Source organism: Anoplopoma fimbria, unplaced genomic scaffold (genome assembly GCF_027596085.1).
Source record: "Anoplopoma fimbria isolate UVic2021 breed Golden Eagle Sablefish unplaced genomic scaffold, Afim_UVic_2022 Un_contig_7695_pilon_pilon, whole genome shotgun sequence".
NCBI lineage: Eukaryota > Metazoa > Chordata > Actinopteri > Perciformes > Anoplopomatidae > Anoplopoma > Anoplopoma fimbria.
In genome coordinates this window covers 1-19539 of record NW_026551962.1, presented here as the reverse complement: position 1 = coordinate 19539, position 19539 = coordinate 1, and the positions used below count along the sequence as shown (strand labels likewise).

Below are 19539 nucleotides of genomic sequence, written 5' to 3'. Positions count from 1 at the left end.
TTCTGAGATTAATATGAAAGTTGTTGACACTAAAACTACAGACATCAGGCTTGAGACTTTTCTTGATCCACACTGAGGTGGCAGGTGGAATAGTCTCGTTACCACTTTCTGACCTCCATGGAAAACGTCATGAGGTCAAGGAAAGATGTGAAGGAGAGTTTCGCTGGTAGGTAGGGCAGAGTTGGACCGCGGTGCCTCAGAGAGATCTCACCACCCCCACACTGGGACTACAGATGTTTGTTTGTTAACACAATCTTTGTTTATAACACATAGTTGTAGAATATTGAAGTAGTGATTCTGTCTCAACACAGAATCACTTTCCTAAGAGCCACGTCACAGTGAATACTAAACAGAAGACAGTGGATGTTATTAAAGATCGAATGTAAAAAGTGAAACGCTTCTTTCTTAGCATTTAGGAGACAACAAGCTCCACATGACTGCTACTCAATATTTCACTCGTTAACCCTCGCTGAGATAACAGAGTTCAGCTTCGGACGGCTCAGTCCACTGACTGTGGCAGTATTGGTGTACACACACAAAACCTGAATACGCAACAAGAAAGAATAATTTACACTGGAGTGATTTAACACTTGATTTTCATCTTATATTTCATCGGCTTTATTCTAATAAATGATAATTATAATAAACGTAAAACCAGAGACCAATCTTGTGATGGATCACAGTACGTGAAGCAACAGATCACTTGGGTGGGGGGGGCCACCTTTCCCCTAGCTCCTCCCTGCGCCTCTCTGTTCTCACTTGATTCAACTACACACCTGTAAACCGACACACGTGGAACTATGGCAGAGACTAAAATCCACACAGACAGACAGACATACAGCCAACATCTGGTAAATTTTCTTAACCTCTCCTCTGTAGTTCTGCCTGCTCTGTCGCTGGGACCACGCCATGTTGCCATGGTGACACACACACAGACACAAGGCGACAGCGCCTGCCACTGGCAACGATGAGCTAGGCAGACGACAACAGGGATCCAGATGTAGACATTGCAGGTGGAAGGATAAAGGAGTTTTGACTCACTGTTGCAGAGAATGAAGATGGATGTAGATCCGCCGGCAGAGGCAGAGGAGTTGGCGACGGTGAAGAGCGAAGGGATGAGATATCTCTGTGGTTCAGTGAACGCTAAGAAGAGAATCAGAACAAACACACTAGCCTGATATGAAACTCTCTGGCGTCTAACTGAGTCAAGCGATCTGGAGATGAGAAGATGAAGAATCGTAAAAATCTCACTGGGTGAGATATAGCTGATTGCAAGGTGTGTGCTTTAAATCATGAGATAGCTGCAGTCTCAGCACTCTCTCAGAGACAGGAGAGAGGCGGAGGCCGAGACAGGAGGAGGGTAGGAGACAGAGGGAGAGAAGAGAACAGAACGACTGGAGACATGGCCGAACACCACATCAATATAAGTAAACAAATTTATCCACTGTCAGGGACACAATGATTTTCATTCCAACAGTTTATGAATTTTAGATGAGGTTTACCGACCGGAAGAGTTTAAAAATTGTGAAAGATTGCTTTTTGATGACTCCACTATTTTTCAAAAGTATGTATTGTTTTCATTATTTTCTAAATTATCTTGGCATATTTAACATCTTGAAACTTTTTGTTTGAGTTGAATTTCAGTTTTCGGTTTTCTGTGTGTTTTTGTTTGTGTTTGTAAACATGAAGTTTGTATACGGAAGCCGCTTCGAGGAGTTTAAGAGGTGGAAGTTCTACGTTTTTATTGAAATATAGTTAATGCTATCATTAATATTAATGAGAGATCTTTTTCATCAGTTTTGAATTTGCACTTCAGTCATATATGTTGTAGTTTCCATTTTTCTAAACTTCTAAGATTCTGAATTTTCTTTCAAGTTTAACAGATTATTAAACATTGAATGATTTCAAGAAAGAATGTTGTCATCTAAAGTTACATAATTTATTCTTTTAATTCAGGAGTTGATATTGTCAGAGATCAGCTGTTTCTTCGTCTCAACCTGAATCCAATTCTCCTTATCTTGAGAAGTGCTGGATCTGAGTGATAACAACCTGCGGGATTCAGAATGAAAGCAGCTGTCTGCTGGATTGACAGTCCACACTGTAGACTGGAAAGACTTGAGTGTCAGTCCACTGACTTCGTAACTATTATAGCTTCTAATATGTTTATTTACCATTTTAACCTAATCAAGGTATAAACATAACGCACAATCCATAAAGTTGTTCTAGTTTTATGTTTTCTTGAACTAAAGTTGCTAAACTTTGCACTCCAGTAGACCTTACTGTTTTAGGAGAATATTTTAGTAGATCTATATAGAACAAAATCTCCAGCACAGTGGCTTAGGACAGTGATTTTTAGGAAGTTTGCATAGGCCACTTACAGTCTGTCCCTAGAAAGAAAGAGTGACAGAATATGTCACATTATAAAGAACAGTATTATACGCTTAAAATAAGTATACTAATGATATCGAAAATTATTTCATAACATTAAATTTCCTCCTGAGTAGTTTAATAATAATTCATCTTTAAAATTTTTGGAGACAAGGCTAGAATATCCAGAACGTTTTGTATGTTGTTTTAGAAACAAGTCAAAGTCGCCACCTCTTAGTCCGACTTTTCAATGCCAATAAACCTTAAAGTGGGATATAATGTGTCTTTCATCATTAGTGTAGCTACAGATAATCTCTCTGTCATTTCTTGGTGTGAACTTTTGCGGTTCATCAATACGCAAGCTTGATTCTGGTAGTTTTGTTCTATTAGTTAATAAAGTTCACATGGATATCATAGCATACATAACATGTGTGGAGGCTAAGATAACACTTTATAAAGAAATATTTGCTCGGTAGGGTGATGAAAAACTCGTAGGTTTTGTATGATATTACACTATAATAGTTAGTAAATCTTCTGCTGTGTAGAGGGGTTTTGTAATGCAATAGAGTCTGTATGGAACAGTAGGTCCTTCTCGTTTTCTCGCTTATACACAGTAGCATATCATCACAAAATGGGTTAGTTCAGGTCTGATTTTAAAATATGCTGTGGAAAACTGATTTAATGGCATGTGAGGAAGTGATGCAAGAACAGAAAATTTTTCCTTTTTTTTTTTTTTTGATTTTTCAGTATCTAGCAGGGCTTACTCAGTGCAGACTCATATACCTGAACTATTCCATCACTCCTCGACAAATCTGGCTGAGATCAAAGGTTATGCTATACTGAACGTTGACACGTATGTAGGGTGACATCTGATGATAGTAGAAGGCTGACATGATGATGATCCACAAAAAACATTTCAATATGATATAAAGATCATGGATTAGACATATCATCATGTTGAAAGCTTACACATTTAAAACCTGAACATTGATTGATCATAAATCGATTTTTATTATCGCTTATTCTTTATTCTCGCTAGAAGTTTGTCAGAGATCAGCTGTTCTTTCCTGGTCTTTCAGTTTGAAGTCCAATCCTCCCATCTGAAGTGGCTGGAACTCGAGTGAAAACAACCTGCAGGAGTGAAGCTGCTTGCCTGTTGGACTGAGAGTCCACATCAGACTGGAGATTTGTCAGTTCACTGACTCTCTGTTACTAATATAGATCTAATATGTTTATTTAATTTAAACTATTTATGTACAAACACTTATATCCATAGTTGTTGATTTATATTTGTTCATGTTTTTAATTCAAATTTCTAACGCAGTCAAAGATTTGTGGTTGCATTCATTTAGTTAAATATTTAATTTTTTGTTCCATTTATGCTTTGAACTAAATCGAATATGCAGTCATAACATCACATTTCACACACACACACACAATATTTTCATAGAGATCAACATATTTCTAGTCACTCGCATTGTTTTCATGGATCAATATAGTGGAATGATCCTCTGTTCCAGACTTGACTGATTGGCAGCATGTTATTGCATTCTGTGCTGACAAAAGTATGCTGTGGTGAGATTCGATCTAGTAGAAGGATGATCCACAATAACATAATGATCAAGAGAGTTTTCATTGATTAGACATGAATATGTTGAGCTGGCTATATTTAAACCTGAACACATTTGATTGATAAGATAAATGGATTTTTATCTTCATCATTTATTCCTTATTCTCAGGTTGGAGTGGTAGAGGCTGGTCAGATCAGCTACTCCTCTCTTGGTTCAGCATTCTGAGTCTCAACTCCTCCCGATTATATTGAGGGCCGAGTCGGGCACACACCCCTAGGAGGACTGGGTCTCGGGACGGAGCTGAGAGGGGGGAGGCCGTAGATCCACATGCTACTTCAGCAGTATTAATTCTAAACACAGATCCAGAGTTCCTTAAACCTCCAACCTTCTCAGTGAAGCTGTATGATATTTTCAGGATTGGACAGAAAGATACAGACAGAGAGAGAGAGAACAGTCAGCCATCAGGAGTGAGTCTCATACATTTTGTGACCATGTGGATGTGCAGATGACTGTTGTTGCTTGTGTTCATGTCTGCAGGTTCCCAACACGCATGGTGAACAGTGGGTCTCACAATCCTCTGATCAGATCCAGAGGAACACAGAGACCATGGTGGACTCATGTGAAGGAGATCAGTACCATCTGCAGAGAGAAGAAGAAGAGATGAGTCAGTGTTTCCAGAGACTCCCTTCATCAGCTGTCAGTCAGTGAAGCAGCACCTCCAGTATAAAGAGCAGCAGGGACTTCAGTCTGAGCAGCGTAGCAGCTTCCTTTCAGCTCTCATCTTAACGTGTTGGAGTGAAGCTCACACACCTGCAGACACTTTGGACATCAAGTCTGTTCACTCTGCACATTTCACTCCAGTACACAGTGGAAATAAAGAGCTGAGGCTCCTGAACGCACCATGACTGCAGAACCAGAGAGGTATTCACTGCTCACTGTAATGAGGGAGTCACTGCTGTTAGGGGTCAAAGCTGATAAAAACCACAGTCTCAGTAACACTTGAATGTCTCATCTACTGTAAAATATTACAATGAGAAAGAACAGATCAGATTGATGAATGAGGACCACTGTCTCTATAAGTGTTGGGATTTCCTGCAGACATGAACACAACAACAACAGCCATCTGCACATCAAACACATGATCACAAAGAGTTTATGGCTCCTCTGATTGGCTGACTGTTCTCTCTCTCTCTGTCTGTCTTTCTGTCCAATCCTGAAGCCTGTCAGCGTTCTCCTCTCACAGCTTCACTGAGAAGGTTGGAGGTTTACAGGAAATACTGGATCTGTGTTTAGAACAATACTGCTGAAACCAGCATGGACTGACTCCAACCCTCTACTGACCTCAGAGTCTCCAGTCTCCAGTGTGGACTCTCCAGTCCAGCAGACAGCAGCTTTACATCTGAATCCTGCAGGTTGTTGCGACTCAGATCCAGCTCTCTCAGATGGGAGGGGTTGGACTTCAGAGCTGAGGCCAAAGAAGAACAGCTGATCTCTGACAACCTGCATTCACTCAACCTGAATAAGGAATAAATGATGAAGATAAAAATCCATTTATGATCCAATCAGATGTGTTCAGGTTTTAAATGTGTAGCTCAACATGATTATGTCCTAATCAATGATCTTTTCTCTTTGTCATTGTGTTTTTGTGGATCATCATCATGTCAGCCTTCTACAGACATCATCCAGATGTCACCACAACATTCATACACCTACTGATGTCAACACAGATTAATAACATGCTGCTGATCTCAGCCAGATTTGTCCAGCGAGGGTACCCTGTGGAATGGATTCAGAGGGCATATGAGTCTGCACTGAGTAAACCCTGCTTGGAATTACTGAAAAAAATCAAAAAAAAAAAGGAGAAAACATTTTCTGTTACTTGCATCACTTCCCATTCCCCCACTCACATGCCATTAAATCAATTTTCAGAAATCACTGGCATATTTTAAAATCAGACCCTGAACTAGCCCCACGTTTTAATGATATGCCTCTTTTTGTGTATAAACGAGGAAAAAACTTGAAGGACCTACTGGTTCATGCAGATTCTGTACATTACAAGCCCCCTCTACTTACACAGCAGAGACTGCTAAGCCCCTACCCAATGGAAACTACCGTTGTGGTAGCTGTGCACAGTGCAATAATGCATACAAAACCTACAGTTTTCATCACCCTCACACCAACAAAGTATTTAACATAAAGAGTGTTATCACTTGTGCCTCCACACATGTTGTGTACATGCTATATTGTCCATGTGGACTTGTGTATGTAGACAAAACTACCAGAAAGCTCAAGCTGCGTATTAGTGAACACAAAAGTTCTATACGCAGAAATGACAGAGACTATCCTGTAGCGGTACACTTTAATGATGAAAGACACGACATATCCACTTTAAGGTTTTGTGGCATTGAAAAAGTCAGACTACCACCTAGAGGTGGCGACTTTGACTTGTTTCTAAAACAACATGAGGCGTTCTGGATATTCACCCTACAAACCTTGTCTCCCAAAGGTTTAAATGATGAATTATTATTAAACATAATGTTATGAAATAATTTTTCCGATGCTCTATTCGATTTCATTTAATTTATACTTATTTTAAACGTATAATACTCGTTCTTTATAATGTGACATATTCTGTCCTTTCTTTTCTTTTCTAGGGACAGACTGTAGAAGATAACCTATGCAAACTCCTAAAAATCCTGTCCTGAAGAAGCCACTGTGCAGGAGTTTTTGTTCTATATCGTCTACCTAAGGTATTCTCCTACGCACCTGTCGTCCTACTGGAGTGCAAAAGTTTTGCTCTTTTTAGTTCAAGAAACATAAAATAGGAACAAAAACAAATTAACAACTTTATGGATGTACGTTATGTTTGTACATACATTAGGTTAAAATGTTAAATAAACATATTAGAGCTATAATAGTTACAGAGAGTCAGTGAACTGACCTCAAAGTCTCCAGTCTACAGTGTGGACTGTCCAGTCCAGCAGACAGCTGCTTCATTCCTGAATCCTGCAGGTTGTTGTCACTCAGATCCAGCTCTCTCAGATGGGAGGGGTTGGACTTCAGAGTTGAGACCAGAGAAGAACAGCTGATCTCTGACAACCAGCAGCTCCTCAACCTGAATAAAGAATAAATTATGTAACTTTAGATGACAACATTCTTTCTTGAAATCATTCAATGTTTAATAATCTGTTAAGAGCTGAAGAAGGTTCAGAATGTAGAAGTTTAGAAAATGGAAACTACAAACACCTGAACTCAACAGGATGCAGGTTAGAAACTGTTAAATACAAACAGTGAAAAAGATCTCTCATTAATATTAATGACAACGTGCTGCTATTTCAATAAAGACGTAGAGACTCCACCTCTTAAACTCCTCCAGCGGCTCCATCTATACAAACTCATGTTGTGAAGCCAAACACAAACAAAAACACACAGAAACCGAAACTGAAGATTCAATTCAAGGTCCAAAGTTTCAAAGATGTTAAATATGCCAAGATGAATTTAGAGGAAATGTGAACAATATTTCTTTAATAATAGTGGAGTCATAAAATCAAAGCATCTTCAGTTTAAACTCTTCAGTCAGTATAAACCTCATATAGATTCATAAACATGTTGGATATTTGTTGGAGTCTGACAGTGTAAATAGAGATTCTTTATATATTGATGTGGTGTTCACGGCCGTGTCTCCAGTCGTTCTTGTGTCTTCTCTTTGTCTCCTGTCTCCTGTCCTCCTGTCTGTCTCTCTCTGAGGGTCTGATTGCTGTCCTGCTTCCTCACCTGTTTAAAGCCACACACCTGCAGTCCATCAGCTCCTCATCTCTGCAGTAGATCCACCCGGTTCTTCATCCTCTCATCTCCAGATCCTTGACTCAGTTATAGAGGAAGTTTCACGTCTCAGGCTGCTTGAGTGGTGTTTGTTCTGATTCTCTTCTAGCGTTCTTCTCTGAGCCACAGGATCACTGTCCACGCTCTCATCCCTCGCTCTGCCTGGTTTCACCGTCACCAGCTCCCCTCTACCTCTGCCTGCACCAGCCGGATCCCCCCCCCCCACATCCATCTTCATTCTCTGCAACCAGTGAGTAAAGCTTCCTTTATCCTTCCACCTCTGAGTCAGTGTCCTACATCTGGATCCCTGTTGATCGTCACTCTTCATCGTTACCAGTGACGGAGACGCTGGTGTTGTCTTCACCTTGTGAGTCTGTGTGTGTGTCACCATGGCAACATGTGGTCCTGGAGACAGCGACTGTAGCATGAACTACCACAGAGGAGGGTTGAGGACTTTACCAGGTGTTAATACTTATGTCTGTCTGTCTGTGGACAGATTTAGTCTCTGCCATAGAGTTTCCACCGTGTGAGATGCAGTCACAGAACTTTACAGGTGTGTAGTTGAGATCCAAGTGAAGATGGGTGTGGTCAGTGCAAGGGGACAAGTAAGGGGGAGGAGCCAGGGAAGGAGTCATTGGCCCCCCACTTTAAGCTCCTGATCTGATTTAGCTTCACGACTGGTGTGATCCATCACAAGATGGTCTCTGGTTTTATGTTATTATAATTATCATTTATTAGAATAAAGCTGATGGGGAATAAAAGATGAAAATCAAGTGTTGCAGAGGTTCAGATTGAATCCTCCAGTGTCGTATTCTTCTTGTTATATTCAGGTTTTAAATGTGTGGCTCAACACTGCTCTGCCACAGTCAGTGGACTAGACCATGTCAAATAGTCTGTTTTATCTCAGTAAAGGTTCCTAACTGAGTGAAATGACCCAGAAGTATTGAGTAGCAGTCATGATGAGAGCTGGTCCCATTCTCTAAATGCTAAGGAAAGGCGTTTAAAGCGACGCACCGTTCGGTCTTTAATAACATCCACTGTCTCTGTTTAATTGTTCACTATTGACACATTGCAAACATCCTCTTAGGAAAAGTGATTCTGTGTTGGACAAGAATCCTTACTTCAATTCTACAACAATACGTCACTGAACTCGTTTTCTATGTGTTATAAACAAAGTTGTGTTAACAAACAAACATCTGTAGTCTAGTGTAAGTGCAGTGGGATTCTCTGAGCACCACGGTCGACTTTTCCTAGGCCCTCAAGAACTCTCCTTCACATCTTTCCTTGACCTCATGACGTTTTCCATGGAGGTCAAGGAGAAGTGGTGAGGAAAGGACATAGGACATCACTTTGTGGACTATTCCACCTGAGCCTCAGTGTAGATCAGAAGAATATCAGCCTGATGTCTGTAGTTTAGTGTCAACACAACTTTCACATCATATTAATCTCAGAACAGAAGTAAAGAATGGTGTCTGACCTCACAGTCTCCAGTCTACAGTGTGGACTCTCCAGTCCAGCAGACAGCAGCCTCACTCCTGAATCCTGCAGCTTGTTGTCATTCAGATCCAGATACCTCAGATGGGAGGGGTTGGACTTCAGAGCTGAGGCCAGAGAAGAACAGCTGGGCTCTGACAAACTGCATTCACTCAACCTGAATGAAGAATAAATGATGAAGATACAAATCCATTTATGATCCAATCAGATGTGTTCAGGTTTTAAATGTGTAGCTCAACATGAATATGTCCTAATCAATGATCTTTTCTCTTTGTCATTGTGTTTTTGTGGATCATCATCATGTCAGCCTTCTACAGACATCATCCAGATGTCACCACAACATTCATACACCTACTGATGTCAACACAGATTAATAACATGCTGCTGATCTCAGTCAAGTCTGGAACTAGACGATCAATACTATATTGATCCTTTAAACAGATGCATCTGAAAATATATCATGGTCTCTATGTGTGTGTGTTTGTGTGTGTTAATAAAGATCAATATCAATGATTAAACATTATTTGAAAAAACACATTTAAACGATCAGACACCAAATAAATAGTTCTACTTGAACGTGAACTTTACCAATTTAAAACAAATATTAGTTCAGAGGATCTTCCGTTTACAGATGTGACCATTTTCCAAAAATTATAAACATTAATTTACTCTATCAACTAACAGAGGACATTTTCTAAAGTATTTTTAAGAAACACAAGTCTTTTGTGACTGCAGACTAAATTTAGTTCAAGAAACATAAAACATGAACAAAAACAAATTAACAACTTTATGGATGTAAGTTATGTTTGTAAGTAAATTAGCTTAAATTGTTAAATAAACATATTAGATCTATCATAGTTGAACTGACCTCAGAGTCTCCAGTCTACAGTGTGGACTCTCCAGTCCAGCAGACAGCAGCTTCAATCCTGAATCCTTCAGGTTGTTTCCTCTCAGATCCAGCTCTCTCAGATGGGAGGGGTTGGACTTCAGAGCTGAGACCAGAGAAGAACAGCTGATCTCTGACAACCAGCACCAACTCAACCTGAATAAAGAATAAATTATGAACATAAAAATCGATTTATGATCCAATCAGATGTGTTCAGGTTTTAAAAGATGTGTAACCTTTATTTTATACCAACTAAATTTCTTAAAGAGGTTATTGATACAGACGGTCCCAGTATTTTATTGATTATTAATAGTTCATTAGCAACAGGAACTATTCCATCTAAACTTGCTGAGGTACAACCTCTTTTAAAGAAACCTAATCTTGATCCCTCGGTTCTCAGCAATTATAGGCCAATTTCTAAAGTTCTGTGTTTATCAAAAGTTTTAGAGAAAGTGGTTTCAACCCAACTTAGCTTTTATATGTCTTAATAATGTGTTCGAAAATTTTAGTCAGGTTTAAGAGCTTTACACAATGTTCCGTGAAAACCGCCCTCCTCAAGGTATCCAATGACCTCCTTTTAGCAGCTGACAGGGGGGAGAGCTCGATTTTAATCCTTTTAGACCTAAGTGCAGCCTTTGACACGGTAGACCATGCCATTTTAATCAATCGTCTTAAGAACTGGGTTGGCATCAAGCACTCTGCACTTAGTTGGTTTTATTCTTACCTCTCAGACAGAACCCACTCGGTCACCATAGGTAATTACTCATCTTCTACTTCTAACAATACCTGTGGTGTACCGCAAGGTTCTATTTTAAGTCCAATTATATTTTCTATATACATGCTCCCACTAGGTCAAATCATCCAACGTCAAAGGTCTCTTTTCATTGCTACGCAGCATGACACACAGATATACCTTCCACTGAGACCCAACGACCCAAAGCCTAGCTGCTATTTTAGACTGTCTTAAGGATATCAACTGTTGGATGGCACAAAATTTTCTTCAACTCAATAATTCCAAATCAGATATAATTTTATTTAGTCCCCAAAACCCCATCACTCCTATTGTAAATGCCCTTGGTCCTCTGTTTGTAAATATAAAATCCACTTCAATAAACTTCGGAGTTCTATTTGATTCCGATTACAGTTTCAGACCCCACATCACAAAAATAGTCCAGTCCTGTTCCTTCAAATCAGAACCATCTCCAAAATAAAACCACTCCTCACTCACCCTGACCTGGAAAAAATCATGCATGCATTTATCTTTTCAAGACTGGACTACTGTAATTTCCTCCTCTCTGGCATCAACCACAAGTCACTCTCTCGCCTCCAACTAGTTCAGAACGCAGCAGCTAGGCTTCTTACTGGTTTTAACAGGCGAGATCACATCACCTATAATCCTGGCTTCTCTTCACTGGCTCCCTGTTCGTTTCAGAAATGATTTTAAGATTTTACTAATCACTTTTAAAGCACGTCTGGGTCTGGCCCCAACATATATATTAGAAATGTTGACCCCTTATAAGCCAGCTTGCAGACTTAGATCCCCAGGTGGGGCCCTTCTGGCTGTTCCAAAGTTGAGACTGAAACCTAAAGGCGACCGTGCTTTTGCCCCTCGGCTTTGGAACGACCTGCCTGAGGAGATAAGGCTTGCAGAATCAGTAATCTCTTTTAAATCACTTCTTAAAACACATTTTTACAGAATGGCTTTCATGTGATATCGTCACTTTAAGGTTTCATTTTATTATCGGCTTTACCATCTTATTTGTTTTTCATATACTATTTTATCACTATTTAATTTAATTGTATTAATTTTATTTATTCTCACTTGTTATTTCTTAGTTTAGTTTTAGCCTATAGATTGTTTTCATTGTTTCATCTATTGTACTGTTTTATCTTTATCTGGGTGTGAGTCTTACCTTAGTTTATCTGAGCTTTCTTTTGTTTAATTGTCTTCCTTTTGCTGCCTTGTCTGTTGAAGCACTTTGTAAACTCTGTTTTTAAAGGTGCTATATAAATAAAGTTATTATTAATAATTAACAATCTGTCAAGAGCTGAAGAAGGTTCAAAATGTAGAAGTTTAGAAAATGGAAACTCCAAACACCTGAACTGAACAGGATGCAGGTTAGAAACTGTTAAATACAAACAGTGAAAAAGAGCTCACATTAATATTAATGACAACGTGCTGCTACTTCAATAAAGACGTAGTGACTCCACCTCTTAAACTCCACCAGCAGTTCCATCTATACAAACTCATGTTGTGAAGCCAAACACAAACAAAAACACACAGAAACTGAAAATGAAGATCCCCCCCCCACATCCATCTTCCTTTTCTGCAACCAGTCAGTAAAGCTTCCTTTATCCTTCCACCTCTGAGTCAGTGTCCTACATCTGGGTCCCTGTTGATCGTCACTCTTCATTGTTACCAGTGACGGAGACGCTGCTGTTGTCTTCACCTTGTGAGTCTGTGTGTGTGTTTGTCACCATGGCAACATGGCAACATGTGGTCCTGGAGACATTGTAGCAGGAACTACCACAGAGGAGGGTTGAGGACTTTACCAGGTGTTAATACTTCTGTCTGTCTGTCTGTCTGTGGACAGATTTAGTCTCTGCCATAGAGTCTCCACCGTGTGAGATGCAGTCACAGAACTTTACAGGTGTGTAGTTGAGATCCAATTGAAGATGGGTGTGTTCAGAGCAAGGGGACAGGAAGTAGGTGGGAGGACGTAGGGAAGGAATCATTGGTGTTTAAAGCGACGCACCGTTCGGTCTTCAATAACATCCACCGTCTCTGTTTAATTGTTCACTATTGATACATTGAAAACATCCTCTTAGGAGAGGTGATTCTGTTTTGGACAAGAATCCTTACATGAATTGTACAACATTGAGTTTGTAACTGTACTCGTTTTTGTATGTGTTATAAATAAAGTTAAACAACTGTAGTCTAGTGTAAGTGCAGTGGGATTCTCTGAGCACCATAGTCGACATTTCCTAAGTCCTTATGAACTCTCCTTCACTCATGACATTTTCCATGGAGGTCAAGGAGAAGTGGTGAGGAAAGGACATAGGACGTCACTTTGTGGACTATTCCACCTCAGCCTCAGTGTGGATCAGAAGAATATCAGCCTGGTGTCTGTAGTTTAGTGTCAACAAAACTTTCACGTCAAATTAATCTCAGAACAAAAGTAAAGAATGGTGTCTGACCTCAGAGTCTCCAGTATACAGTGTGGACTCTCCAGTCCAGCAGACAGCAGCTTCACTCCTGAATCCTTTAGCTTGTTGATACTCAGAGCCAGCTCTCTCAGATGGGAGGGGTTGGACTTCAGAGCTGAGACCAGAGAAGAACAGCTGATCTCTGACAACCTGCAGCTCCTCAACCTGAATAAAGAATAAATGATGGATATGAAAATCAATCTATGATCCAATCAGATGTGTTCAGGTTTTAAATGTGTAGCTCAACATGACTATGTCCTAATCAATGAGCTTTTCACTTTGTCATTGTGTTATTGTGGATCATCATCATGTCAGGCTTCAACAGACATCATCCAGATGTCACCACAACATTCATACACCTACTGATGTCAACACAGATTAATAACGTGCTGCTGATCTCAGTCAAGTCTGGAACTAGACGATCAGTACCATATTGATCCTTTATAATCTCCATGTGTGTGTGTGTGTGTGTGTTGTGTGTGTATGTTGTATGGTGTGGCTGTGTGTGTGTTTAAACATTATTCAGGAAAACACATTTAAATTAACACAAACCAAAGAAATATTTCTACTTCATGTGTTTGTTTATATGTCGTTTTAAAACTGACAGATTCAATTTAGTTCAAGAAACATAACTTAACAACTTTATGGATGTAAGTTATGTAAAAATTGGTTAAATTGTTAAATAAACATATTAGATCTATAATAGTAACAGAGAGTCAGTGAACTGACCTCAGAGTCTCCAGTCTACAGTGTGGAGACTCCAGTCCAGCAGACAGCAGCTTCACTCCTGAATCCTTCAGCTTGTTGTTACTCAGGTCCAGCTCTCTCAGATGGGAGGGGTGGGACTTCAGAGCTGAGGCCAGAGAAGAACAGCTGATCTCTGACAAACTGCAGTCACTCAACCTGAATAAAAAATAAATGATGTAACTTTAGACGACAACATTCCTTCTTGAAATCATTCAATGTTTAATAATCTGTTCAGAGCTGAAGAAGGTTCAGAATGTAGAAGTTTAGAAAATGGAAACTACACCTGAACTCAACCCATGCTATTTCACTCTCTCTGCTAATATATGTATATGTCAATTTATATGAATGTATATATTATAATAATATATATAATGTAGTGTGTATGGTGTATATCTATAGTATATATATATTCCCAGTATATATTCCTGACGGCCGCTAACTGAAACGGTTGCCTGGAGACCGTGTTTTTTGTTGACGCTCCCTAATAGAGCGAACCGGTTGCCTGGAGACCGTGTTTTTTGTTGACGCTCCCGAATAGAGCGAACATAGACTTGAAGAGCGAACATAGACTTGAAGAGCGAACATAGACTTGAAGAGTGAACATATAGACTAGAAGAGAAACGAAGAAAAGGTTATCACGGAAGAAATAGAAGATATGGAGGAAGATTTGACGTTACTTTGAACAAGAGGACAGCCTGTCATCGACTGGCCCCTGCTCAAGAGCGTTCGGCCGTAGCGGTCGTGGTAGGAACAGAACGCCCCTTTCATTGAATCGAGTGCACTCAAAGACTTGCTGGGTACCCATTTTATTTAGTTTGTTATTTTTCTTGGGGACCTCTTTTGGGTTCAGTGTTTTGAGTTCAGTGTTTTAGGTTCAGTGTTGTTATTATTATTATTATTATTGTGTAAATAATCTGATTGATTCTGATTGATCGTTAGATAAAAGGTCAAACGTGCCTCACTGTGTCTGTGTGTTATTCCTTTTATCAGAGTTCTATTAAGAATACAAGCCAGTCTCCTTATAACCTGGGATTGATGCACCACTGCATTGTTATATTACCTTTAAAAATACAGTTGGTTACATAAAGTGGCGAGCTAGCCAGGAGACTGGTTATATACTCTGATCAGAGGAATTCATATTTTTCTTATATATTCACCGCTACAATATTTTGCATGATAGAGAACCTAAGGTCAAAATGGAATATTGTAACCGCTATGATGTGCATGGACAGAGCTGCCTTTTTGTCTCTGGTATTGACGAAACGTATTCAGACGATTATATTATTGACATTTTTGAGGTACATGGTGGCATAGTGAAATGCATAAGAGTCCCTGATGAAGTAGGTAAACCTAATGGGAGGGTTCTGGTCCAGTACAGAGATGAAAGATCAGTAGCTCGTGTGGATCCAGACTTCTTAGGCAAAACGTTTAGTCCTGATGATTCTAATGCTTCATGGCACGTCACCGCCATACAAGAAGAGATGGCTCCGAAACCTGAGGAACAAAGTAACCTAGATGAACTAAAGTTTGCTGCGGCGGTTGCAGGCCTAAGCAAGACCCGTCTGATCCAGATGCTCCAAACTCAGCTTTCCAACCTTCAGTTGGGTGGTGATACAGCAAGTGATGAGGACACAAATAACAATGTGCCTGAGACGCCTCAGAGGCCGTCAAGTCTTGATGAGAGCCTCATCAATCCCCCCAGTGTCCAGAGAGTAATTGTCGAGCATGTAATAAAAACGGAATCTCAGTCCTCGTATGTCAGCAAAATCCGCACCTTCTCGGGAAGAACGCCAAAGCCCAATGGAGAAGTTGATTATGAGACGTGGCACACTCAAGTTGAACTGTTATTAAGTGACCCTTCCAGCCCAGATACCCAGAAGGTCAGAAAGATTTTAGAGAGCTTATTGAGCCCAGCTAGTGACCTAGTCAAAAGCCTTGGCATCGACTCCCCGCCTGCACTGTACCTCACCCAGCTTGACGCAGCTTTTGGGGTAGTAGCAGATGGAGAAGAGCTGTATGCAGCATTCCTGGGCGCAAATCAGAACGCTGGGGAGAAATCCTCTGACTATTTAAATCGCCTACACCTGATGCTTGACAAAGTTATTACCGGGGAGGACTGTCCATTGAAAGTTCAAACAAGCAACTCATCAGACAATTCTGTAGGGGTTGCTGGGATCAGACAATGCTCATCGAGCTCCAGCTTGAGCAGAAGAAGACTAACCCCCATCCTTCCCTGAGCTCTTGCTACTCCTCAGACAGCAGGAAGACAGACGGTTGACAAAACTGAACAGAATGAAGAAGCACCTCGGAAGCGCCAAAGCTATGTCTCACATGCACACAGTCTATGGCCTGTCCCACCGTGATGAAGAGTCAGATGAAACTGAAGCTGTTTTAAACCCGAAGGCAGCCAAAAAGAGCCTAACTGAGAATCAGAAGCTCGCCCAGGAAGTGGCTGACCTAAAGAAACAGCTTGCTTCCTACAAGCCAGCATCGAAGCCCAACGAACCACAACATGTAGAGAACCTCAATGAGAATCCTGTTAGGGGAAACTGTATGGTCTCAAATGTGACAAACCGCAGGATCGGCATGAACACTTCCAACATGCCCCGAGCCTGGTTCTGTTTTAAATGTGGAGAAGATGGCCACATTGCCGCCCTATGTTTAAACGAGCCAAACCCTGCTGCTGTACACCAGAAGAACCTTGAGCTCAGGGAAAGACGCGACCAATGGAGGATGCAGCATCAGGGCCAGCCCGAGTTCTCGTTAAACCGGTAAGGGCTTCTGCTGCGGGACGTTCAGAAGCCGTGCACCCCCCTTTATCTAGTTCCATTTCAACCAACCTGAAAGCAAATGTAGTGAGGGCCGAACAATATGCCCAGAATGGCTCACACCTCGACTATAGACCCTTACCCCATGGTCTTGTTGGGCCACGTTGCAGCACGACAGCCCTTGTTGAAGGCTACCAGTGTAAATGTATTTTAGACACCGGGTCGCAGGTTACTACGGTCTCAGAGACCTTTTATTCAGACCATCTCTCATCCTTCCCTGTTGAACCTATTAACGCACTGCTTGAGATTTTGGGTGCTGGGGGCCAGCGTGTCCCTTACATAGGTTACACCCAAGTCCTTATATCACTCCCAAAGAGTGTTACTGGCATAGACGAGAAGATTTCCTCCCTGGTTCTCATTGTACCGGACTGTGACTTTAACCGTGAGATTCCCTTACTGATTGGGACCAATGTACTTGACAGATTGTACCAGAACGGAGTTAAACGAGAAGGGCTGAAATTCCTACAGGGGCATGAACTCAGTGACGAATGTCTCATGCTATTCCAGTACATTGCTCAGACTCACAGTGAAGAGGAGGAAGCAAGGCCAGTGAAGCTGCTTGGACGTTACCCAGTCGTCATTCCAGCTGGACAAAGAGTGTGTGTACTAGGAGGTGTAAAGATTAAGACATCCCCAACCCTCACGTCATATGCAATGGAGCCTCCTGCAAACCCTCCTCTGCCAGGTGGCATCTTCCTAGTACCAACACTACTGGACGTTCCCTATCAGTCCTTCAGCAAAGTCCCTGTACTTCTTCGCAATATGAGTTCACACGACATCACATTGCATCCAAACCGTGTCATAGCAGAGATGATGATGGCTCAGTGTGTGGTGCCCGTGAAACCCCATGACACTTCTATATCCTGTGGCCTCCAGACAGTGGATACAGAAGCCCCCCCAAGTGACAAAGTATCATGCAGCCTGGAAGATTCTCCCATTCCAGCAGAGTGGAAGAAACGCATCAAAGACAAGTTGAATACCATACCTGAGGTATTCGCTGTTGATGACTTAACCCATGGTCGCACCTCTGCAGTCAAACACAGGATAAGACTTCAGGATGAAACCCCTTCAAGGAGAGGCCCCGGCCGATTCACCCATGTGATAGAGAAGCTGTTAAGCAGCATCTTCGAGAGCTACTGGAGGCAGGGATCATAAGGGAATCAGAGAGCCCGTTTGCTTCCCCTATAGTAGTGGTGAAAAAGAAAAACGGGAAGATCAGACTGTGTGTGGACTATCGGAAACTGAACATGCGTACTATCAAGGACGCGTACGCTCTTCCCAATATCGAAGAAACCTTCTCGGCCCTTAGTGGAGCTAAATGGTTTTCCGTTATGGATCTGAAGTCCGGTTATTATCAAGTTGAACTTGCCGAAGAAGACAAACACAAGACCGCATTCACATGCCCGCTGGGTTTTTGGGAATTTAACCGCATGCCACAGGGCGTTACCAATGCACCCTCCACATTCCAGCGGTTAATGGAGAGATGTGTGGGAGATCTGCACCTGAACGAAGTCTTGGTCTTCCTAGACGATCTGATTGTCTTCTCAGACACCTTGGAGGAGCACGAAAACAGGTTGATGAAGGTGCTGAACAGACTCAAGGACTACGGGCTGAAGTTGTCCCCAGACAAATGTCACTTTTTTCAGTCTTCCGTGAAATATCTGGGCCACATTGTAGATGCTCGTGGCGTCCACACTGACCCTGAGAAGATATCGGCCTTAAAAGACTGGCCCAGGCCCACCAATCGTAAAGAGCTAAAGTGCTTCTTAGGCTTTGCGGGGTACTACAGGCGCTTTGTACAAGGCTATTCGAAAATAGCAAAGCAGTTGAATGGCCTCACTGCTGGCTATGTGGCTACAAGGAAAAGGGGAAAGGACTATAAGAAGCAAAAACCTCACACTTCAGTGAGCCCCAGCCAGCCTTTCGGAAGTGAATGGACACAGGACTGTGAAACCGCTTTCAGAACACTCATAGACAGGTTGACCTCAGCACCTGTACTGGCTTTCGCCAATCCTAACCTCCCTTACGTTCTCCACACAGACGCCTGTGGAGAAGGCCTTGGTGCAGCCATTTACCAAGAGCATGAAGGGACACTTAGGGCCATAGCCTATGCTAGCCGAGGGCTATCGAAAAGTGAACGCAACTACCCAACGCACAAGCTTGAATACTTAGCACTGAAGCCGCTGGTTAGCAGCTCTGTCAACGTACCGTTTTGAAGTGAAGTATCGGCCTGGTAATACTAATCAAGATGCAGATGGGCTGTCAAGGCGCCCCCAGGAACCCTCACAAGAAGACGATGCTTTCCTCCAGGAAAAAGAGAGGATCGAGGAGCTCCGTCAACGTGTGCTGGACGGGAATCACAAAGTACTCTCAGAGGACACCTTCACTGCCCTCTGCCAAAGACACTCAGTGCGACTGGAGCCCAGTAAATACCCCCGGAACCCCCGCCTTAGCAGAGTCCCTAGCGGTGGACCCCTCCGCCATTCCCCTGAGTTACACCTGCCTTGCACAAAAAACTGTTCCAGGGATGACTCAAGAGGATTGGCACAATTCACAGAGGGCAGACCTGTCCATAAGGCGGGTCATCCAACTCATTGAGAGAGACACTAAGCCCTCG

General features: G+C 41.7%; 1 protein-coding gene across 1 annotated transcript; it reads right to left on the bottom strand.

Annotated features, from left to right (window-relative positions):
• Positions 1–6879: 6879 nt before the first annotated feature.
• On the bottom strand, positions 6880–14899 carry LOC129115864 (ribonuclease inhibitor-like; the record flags this gene model as incomplete). Its single annotated transcript, XM_054627094.1, has 6 exons — positions 14772–14899; positions 14077–14250; positions 13339–13512; positions 10123–10296; positions 9238–9411; positions 6880–7053 (listed from the first exon to the last, which is right to left on the bottom strand). Coding segments are annotated over exons 1-6 (998 nt in total), but the record flags the coding sequence as incomplete, so codon positions are not given.
• Positions 14900–19539: the final 4640 nt, after the last annotated feature.